This window comes from Lepisosteus platostomus, chromosome 8 (genome assembly GCF_059453375.1).
Source record: "Lepisosteus platostomus isolate fLepPlt1 chromosome 8, fLepPlt1.hap1, whole genome shotgun sequence".
NCBI classification, from domain to species: Eukaryota; Metazoa; Chordata; class Actinopteri; order Semionotiformes; family Lepisosteidae; genus Lepisosteus; species Lepisosteus platostomus.
The window spans coordinates 60,385,672-60,394,002 of NC_142618.1; the positions used below are offsets into that span (position 1 = coordinate 60,385,672).

Genomic DNA, 8,331 nt, shown 5'->3' on the forward strand with positions numbered 1-8,331 from the left:
TCCGGTAGGGAAACGGAAAGATGAATAAACCTCTGGGTGAACAATTCCTGCTTCATGCATTGATGCAGGGGTGGGCCAAGCAGCCTTCTGCTCGTTTATTTGTGAAGCGGCCTCCTGTCGAAGTCAATACCTCACCTGGCACAAACCGCGGCTGCTCTCCTGTCCCCGCATGGGCGCAGACGCGTCAGGTGCAAGCGGACAGCTCTCCCTGTCCTGGGCGTGTCCAGGAGAACTCCCGCCCCCCCCGGTCGCTCCGCGTCCTCCCACGTGGGGAGAGGGGAGGCCGACCGGCCAATGGGGGCGCCGCGCATTGAGCGGGGGGCCAATCGCCGCCCGGAACGTGCCTGGCTCCCCGGGACCCAGTGGCAGGGCGCGATTGGTGGGGCCCCGACCCTGAAAGGCCAATGGGAGCGCGGCACCTCAGTGGATTCCAGGTCCGACGCCCTCAAGTCAAACACTGGGGCTGAGTGCGCGTCTCTCTTATTGCGGGAGGCTGGGGACAGACCCGGGCAGAGTCTGCAAGCGAGAGAGAGACAGACAGACAGACAGGCAGGCGGAGGTGGCAGCAGCGTCCAGTGCACTGCGCATTGAATACTGTGCGTTGTGCACTCACAGCAGGTACCAGGCCGGCCGACAGGGCACCCCACTAGTGCTAGCGCGGCTGTGCATCATCCCCCCCCCAGACAGTGCGGGTCGGAAGAAGGGGACCTCCATTCGAGACGCTGTAAATCACACACTCGCAAAATAAATAAAAAAAACAAAACCTGCCATGAAGGTAAAGAAGGCGTTTTTGCTTCTGGCGTTGCTGGGCTTGGCCCATCTCGCCCTGCTGGCCAGCTGCGAGGAAAGCGGTAAGTTGTACTCGTCTGCCTTTTTATTCCACTCGTTAAACGTGCATTGAATTTCAGATTTCATTTAGTTTTTCCCCCCACCGTTGTTCGTTGCTGTCGTTAGACCCGTCCCGGAATGCCAGTGGATGATTGCGCGCAGGGAATTTTCTCTTGTGACGCCTGAGTCGATTAGAAGCGAAATGACCCAGCGAGCGGTCTCCCATCGGTTATATTTTTCATCCACAACGCGTGATTTTCTTTGGGTGAGAAAGACCGGGCTTGGTAACAATTCGATGTGGATGAAAAGGCATGCAGTTCCTATAGGATTTAGAAGTGACGAACCACGTTTGTTTGTTTGTTTGTTTGTTTGTTTGTTTGTTTAATGTTTAAACGACGCGTATCTTTGAAACCCTGTTTTCTATCTTCCGGACCATTAATGATTGGTTATCAATTAAAACGTGAGCTGGCCGGCGGTGCTCACGTCTAGCGCTACCTGCAGTACCGTAGTAGCGAGGAGAGGACCGCATACAAATACGACACCGGGGCTTCTGGTGCCGAGGGCTGTGTTGAACTTGGGTTTTAATGACTTCTGTACAGTTAGTTACAGCAGCAACTATGTCGATGATGATATTGTTTCTTGAGTGTTTGTATTTCCGGCAGCTGGTATACAGTCGGTACGCCGTGTTGATTCTGTTTGTCTTGAGAGCTGTTGTCCCCTGGATGAAACAGTTTTCAGGTCCTGTGTGAGAAGGATACGCGACCTTTTTCTTAACAGTGGTTTGTAGCAGACCGTCGAGAAGATAAGACTTAGCTACAGGTGTCGCTTAGTGGTACCGCCCCCCCCCAGCAAGGTCTCTCTGTCCTCGGCTCTCTGTTGACTTTTGATCTTGCAGGTAAACGCGGAAAAGGGAAAACGTGTGTTGCCCTCGTCGGCGTTAGAATTGATTACGCGTTCTTTAAATATTCCGCCTATAGAAATTAAAAATGTTTTGTTGTGTTTTACCTTGGTGTGTGTAATGTCACACAAATGGGGATGCGATTTGTAAAAAAATAAACGCAAGATAGCGGTACCCGTGCGATGCAAAACGCAGGGTTAAATAGCTTCCCTGTGTGGACTGTGGGTCTAGAGTCTGCTTGTCCTGTGAACGGATGGAAGAGATTTTTCGGTACTCTTGCTTTCTGCCACTTTTAAGTCATACAGCACTGTTTCACAGATGATGCTGGAGACGTGAGTGAGGATGATGGCGAGGATGACGATGATGATGACGACGACGACGACGATGATGATGATGGCACCGAGGTCAAAGAAGAAAACGGCGTACTGATTCTGAAAGACTCCAATTTCGACTCCTTTATCGCGGACAAGGACACGGTGCTGGTGGAGTTCTATGCTCCCTGGTGAGTTGCCAGCTCCCTGTTATCCGTGGGCAGAGCTCGGTCGGGGAAGGGCGTCTGAAGTCCAGTCCCGGGAAAGACCACCGGAGGGTGGTCCGAGTGGCCACTTGAGTGAATTGATTGAACCAACTTCGTAAGAGACATGAAACCTGGAAGCAGAGGGGGCTTGGCTTTGAGCACCCCTGATGTTGACGGCCTCCGCATTAGAACATTAATTTGTACTTTCAGATTGAAGGAAGCTGTGACTTGTTTTTCTCCTTCCTACTTTTCCCTTCCCGGATACTGCCGGCTTGTCCCTCTAATCTTTGCGTGCCGGTCGTTTTTCCCGTGACGCGCCTGCGTTGCCCAGCCTGTTCGGGAGTGTCCCGGTCAGCTCCTGTCCCCGGCCTGTCCAGACGCGCCGCTGCAGGCGGGTGTCGAACGCTGAAACCGGCCGGTCGCGGGTCTCGTTTCTGTGTCGTGGCTGAAAGCGAAAGTAGATCAGCTGCGCTCCTCGGGTTTCCTGTAGCAGCCTGAGGTTGACTCTCCTGTGACTCCACCTCGCCGCTCTCCAGGTGCGGGCACTGCAAGCAGTTCGCTCCCGAGTACGAGAAGATCGCGGAGACTCTGAAGGAGCACGACCCCCCGATCCCAGTGGCCAAGGTGGACGCTACGGCCGAGAGTGGCCTGGGCTCCAGGTTCGAGGTCAGTGGATACCCCACCATCAAAATCCTGAAGAGGGGCCAGCCGGTGGACTATGACGGGGAGCGAACGGAGCAAGGTTAGTGCCCGAGGGAGGTGTGCCGTCTCTGCTCTGAGCTTTGGATGGGTTAGTGGGGGTGCTTTCAGATGGTGAGGTTGTAATTAGGCGTTTCACTGCTAGGAAAGCGCACAAGGCGAGTTCGAGTTCACTCCGTCGTCCGGGGCCATGCTGCGCATCTTTAAATCCCAGAAGTGGTTTTGCAGTCCGTTGTCGGATTTGCTTCTGGACAGCGAGTTGCCTTTGTTTGGCGGTCTTCCCTAAGTGCGGTGACGATCCCTGCCTCTTCCGCGCAGCTATCGTATCCCGAGTGAAGGAAGTGGCCCGGCCGGACTGGACCCCGCCCCCAGAAGCCACGCTAGTCCTGACGAAGGACAACTTTGACAACGTGGTTAACGAAGCCGACATCATTCTGGTGGAGTTCTACGCGCCCTGGTGAGTGCCCTTTATCGCCTGGTGAGGCGGTTGTGACGCCCCAAGTATTGTGCGCGGTGCCGAGAGATTCTCTCGTTATTTCCTTCATCTTAATTCTGTAAACTCATATTTTTTTTAAACTTGGCCTCCGGCACTGCCTGTACGCTCACTAACCCCGATTAGAAATCTGCAGGGGGCAGTGGGGGGGTGGCCTGCGTGCTGGGCTTTGTTTCCTGCCTTCACGGGCGAAGTCGGCGGCGCGCCTCTGTCCGCTTGTCTGTTCCGCTGCGCCGTCGTCTGGCCTCGCTCTCGCCTTGCGGTGAATCGCCCGGCTGCTCTCCCCCTCGCCCAGGTGCGGCCACTGCAAGCGCCTCGCGCCAGAGTACGAGAAGGCGGCCAAGGAGCTGAGCGCGCGGACCCCGCCCGTCCCGCTGGCCAAGGTGGACGCCACGGCGGAGGCCGAGCTGGCGACGAGGTTCGACGTCTCCGGCTACCCGACGCTCAAGATCTTCCGGAAGGGCAAGGCCTTCGAGTACAACGGGCCGCGGGAGAAGTACGGTGAGTCTGGAGCGCTCCTCTCCCGCCGGGATCGAGTACGTCTGGATGCGGCTCTGGTCTCGGGAGTATCTTCTTCAACGCTTCATCTTGAATGAATGGGATTGGCCTCTTTTTATATATATATAATATATATATTTTGTACAGCACTGCCTCCAAATTGCTCGCTGGGCTTTGTCCCGCAACAGGCCAACAGCGAGAGTCTGGGCTTCAACGTGACGCGGACGCGATTCGGAAAGCCTGCGCAGCGGTCTCCGGGCAGCCGGTGGATAATTCCAGCGCGTGTCGTCTGCTCTCTACCCAGGCATCGTCGATTATATGATCGAGCAGGCGGGGCCTCCCTCAAAGCAGGTCCAGGCGCTCAAGCAGGTCCAGGAATCCGTCAAAGACGGAGACGACGTCTTCATCATCGGAGTCTTTGCTAGCGATGAGGATGCTGCCTACGAGATTTATCAAGAAGCATGTAAGTGTAGCACTTGGACACTACACATCGGTCTTCCAGTAAATCCTGTCCATCTTTTATATATGGAACAATCCTGTTGCATTTTATAAATCGATTTAGCCTTAAGTGGTGGTGGTGGGGTCTACAAGTTTCAACATACGGCTGCTGATAGTGGAGTAACTTCAGCTTTTGAGCTGTTTTGAGGGGTGTATTTCAGTGTTGCACTGTTTAAAAGAGGTTTTATGCTCCCAGACCTGATCGCATCTTGCAGACCATCGGTGGCGCTGGATAAAGCTCTCCTGGCATGGCTATGCTCCACAAGGGCAATTATTCACACAGGCTAATGCTCCTCATGCATTGAGCATAAAGAAGAAAGGAAAAACATTCAGCCCATTTTGGCTCAGTAGCTAACTGATCCTGGGATCCCCTCAAGCCATTTCGTGAAGGCAGTCGAGGTCCTGGCTTTGAGAAGTCTGGGTAGTTTGTTTTCCCACAAACCTCTTTATTTTTCCTGTTTTTTTCATGCTTGTCATTGGGGATCTAAGCTCTCTTGTATCAGTACCTTGATCTCTAGCAGCAGTTTTTTTTTCTACTGCCGAGCAGAATTGAATGGTTTTGTTGATGAGGATTTACTCTGTTCTTGCAAGTTGAACTCGAATGAAGGTTGAAACTTCCAAGATGACTCGGGGGAATTAAGAGTTCTTGCGATCCGCACAGCAGCATGTGCAACAGCTGTTTCTCCTTGTGCCCTGTAGGCAACAACTTGAGAGACGACTACAAATTCCACCACACGTTCAGCGATGAAATCGCCAAGTTTCTCAAAGCTTCTCCTGGACAAGTGATCATGATGCAACCCGAAAAGTTCCAGTCTAAATATGAACCAAAATCCAGTACATTCCAAATCAAAGTAAGTGGCAACGTTTGACCAAGACCTGGTCATGCTTAAACTCCTGGTAATATCGCCTCCTCTTTGCGTGCTTTCTCCCCCAGCTCAGGCTTTGGTTCGAGGTCTGAAGTCTTTGTTCCCTGTGCTCTAGGATTCTACTACAGCCTCCGAGGTGAAGGACTTCTTTACCCAGCATGCCCTTCCGTTGGTTGGCCACCGGAAACAAAGCAACGACGCAAAGCGCTATACGAAACGGCCCCTGGTTGTGGTCTACTACGGCGTTGACTTCAGCTTCGACTACAGAGTCGGTGGGTTTGGTTTTCTTTAACGGGTCACGCCGGAGTGTCGGTGTGATGAGCTCACGCACGGCGGGTGTTGTTAGTTTTCCGGATTGGGCATTCGGACTTCTTCTTTTTACCCATCTCCGCCTCCCGCTCGCGGTCTGGGATATGAACCCTTCCTTCCTTCCTTCCAGCCACCCAGTTCTGGAGGAGCAAGGTGCTGGAGGTGGCGCAGGACTTCCCCGAGTACACGTTCGCCATCGCCGACGAGGAGGACTACGCCGAGGAGCTGAAGGCGCTGGGCCTGGCCGAGAGCGGCGAGGAGGTGAACGCCGGGATCCTGGGGGAGGGAGGCAAGAAGTACGCCATGGAGCCCGAGGAGTTCGACTCGGACGCACTGAGGGAGTTCGTCACGGCCTTCAAGAAAGGTGAGGCCTTCAGCCTCGTGCCTGTAGGCATGTGGCGGCCTAGGGGTTGTGGAAATGCGCTGGGCTCGGTCCGGCCGCCAGCTCGGGCGGTGGTTCTGTGGCTCGCGTGTTCGTGTCCCGCTCTCCGGCTCGGAGCTGGGGCAGGCTGAGACTCTGCACCCCGTGGTGTGTGTGTGTGGGGTTAAGTACTAGACGCTGGTGCCGGCGCAGTATTTTTTGAGGCATGGACTCGGTTTCTGTGTGATGTAATGGCACAGAGCTGTAGCGTCTAGAACTTGTTTTCTGAGGCGGGTTAGGTGGCCTTTCCTGTCGGTGGGATACACGCTGCTGGAGAGCAGGAACATTTACGTAGAGCTCTAACGTACCGAACTGAGGGAGCGCGAGTTGTTTCAGGGCGTACGTTGGGCACATGTAAGCCTGATCGCACGCCCGGCATCTGGCATACCGCAGGAAGCAAATGAACAGCTGCAAGCAGGTTTGTGATTTCGGGGGCGTGGTGCTGCCACAGCAGGTCTGAGCCACCTGGACACAGACGGTGCACGTGGCACTTCGGGTCTCGGAGGCTCTAGTCAAACAATGTGCAGAGAGGCTGGTTTTCCTGTCAACGGCACTGCAGCTGTGCAGGGGTTTCATTAGAGGTCTTGGTTTCCTGCAGTCCTGGTCTCCTTTGATGACAGGCATCCGACCGTAAGGAATCGGTCAGTGTGCTTAGTGTTGAAAAAATGTTTTAAATGACTGTGAACATCCAACGTTCTTTGCAAACAAGACGCCTATTAGATTTTTTTTCTGTTCAGTAAAGGATTTGCATTGATTATCTGTATAAATCCGCTGTGAGGACTGGGGATACAAATGCGTATGTAACTTTCATGCGCAGATGAAGTAAAAGCTGATCATATCGGTTCCACCTGGAGTAATTATACAAGTTATTGCCATCGAACAAATCGGAAGGAACCTCTGTGCCTAAAAAGGTTAAATTGATTGCAAAGGCATTTAAATAGTTTTTTTGAGAACCAAGAGATGGAGGTGTTTCCAGTGTTAGGGGGCAGTCTGATAATACAGAATTGTTTAGTTTTCCTCCCTCCTGCTCTCAAACATTAAAGCTCAGGTTACCCTTGTCTGGAGCTCCAGATGTTGGTACTGGGTCCATGTTGTTGTTGGCCTTCCTGAATCCCGGTCCTGAAGTGACCGGCGTGTCCGCTGACGTCATTCCAGCTGTGCTCTCGGGTACTTTGCCGGTCGGCCGCCTGTTCTAGAGCAGGAGCTGCACGGCGCGGAAGGGAAGAGTGGCTCCGTTTTGCTCTCTGGTGTTTGTGACCTCTTGACCCCTAAGGTAGCTTCAGTAAAAGACCGGGCATAAACGGTGTCTCGGGCCGTTTCTTTCGGGGACAAGCTTTTGGAGGAAGACCGAGACCTGAACGTTTTTCCCCTTCTCCCGCAGGCAAACTGAAGCCGATCATCAAGTCCCAGCCCGTGCCGAAGAACAACAAGGGGCCGGTGAAGACGGTGGTCGGCAAGACCTTCGAGGAGATCGTCCTGGACCCCAAGAAGGACGTCCTCATCGAGTTCTATGCCCCCTGGTGCGGCCACTGCAAGAAGCTGGAGCCCGAGTACCTGGAGCTGGGCAAGAAGTACAAGAACGAGAAGGGCCTGGTCATCGCCAAGATGGACGCCACGGCCAACGACGTGCTGCACGAGAGCTACAAAGCCGAGGGGTTCCCCACGATCTATTTCGCTCCCAGCGGCGACAAGCAGCACCCCATAAAGTTTGAGGACGGAAAGAGAGACTTGGAAGGCCTCAGCAAGTTCCTGGAGCAGCATGCCACGAAATTCTCACAGAAGAGGGATGAGCTTTAATACCTTTGAAAGCCACGGGACTTGCGAGGAGATCCAAGTATTAATGCAGTAGAAGGAGCAGCTTGGTGGGTTGAAGACTGTAAACTCTTTCCAGTGCGTGTTCATGTTTAAGAGCCGAATGTCTGTAACGGCGGTAATTAGTGTCTTCGTCAAGAGATTTCACTTTTCCAAAGTTTGCACTGTTTACCAGCTGAGTTTATTTTGTTACAAAAATCTTTTTAAATAAAAGATTGTAAAAACTGAGTTTTTTTTTTTGGTTTGGCCTGGGGTGGGAGTGGTGTAGGTCTCCAGAAAGGAAACTGATGCTTTTGACAGGTGGAGGAGAAAGTGGAGTTTCTGGATCCAGCATTGCTTTGACTAAAACTTCAGATGGCCAGAAGAAATCCAGCTGCATCTTGTTGACCAACAAGGTGTTTAGTACTTCTTGGAGGGTGCACAAAAGCTAAATTTTATTAGGATTGACAATAAGTGAATATATTGCCATATATAGTACTCATAATGTCAAAC

General features: G+C 52.9%; 1 protein-coding gene across 1 annotated transcript; it reads left to right on the forward strand.

Annotated features, from left to right (window-relative positions):
* Positions 1-404: 404 nt before the first annotated feature.
* Positions 405-8,067, forward strand: pdia4 (protein disulfide isomerase family A, member 4). Its single transcript, XM_088644164.1, has 10 exons — positions 405-851; positions 2,045-2,228; positions 2,780-2,985; positions 3,261-3,399; positions 3,731-3,936; positions 4,238-4,396; positions 5,131-5,282; positions 5,413-5,569; positions 5,737-5,970; positions 7,409-8,067. Exons 1-10 carry the CDS (start codon positions 770-772, stop codon positions 7,822-7,824), a joined length of 1,935 nt encoding a protein of 644 aa, XP_088500290.1. The 5' UTR covers positions 405-769; the 3' UTR covers positions 7,825-8,067.
* The last annotated feature ends 264 nt before the right edge of the window (positions 8,068-8,331 follow it).

Coding starts and splice junctions, on each gene's coding strand:
- pdia4 (XM_088644164.1), top strand. CDS start 770: ATGAAGGTAAAGAAGGCGTTTTTGCTTCTGGCGTTGCTGGGCTTGGCC. Junction 5,570..5,736: donor CAGCTTCGACTACAGAGTCG/GTGGGTTTGGTT, acceptor CCTTCCTTCCAG/CCACCCAGTTCTGGAGGAGC. Junction 5,971..7,408: donor CGTCACGGCCTTCAAGAAAG/GTGAGGCCTTCA, acceptor CTTCTCCCGCAG/GCAAACTGAAGCCGATCATC.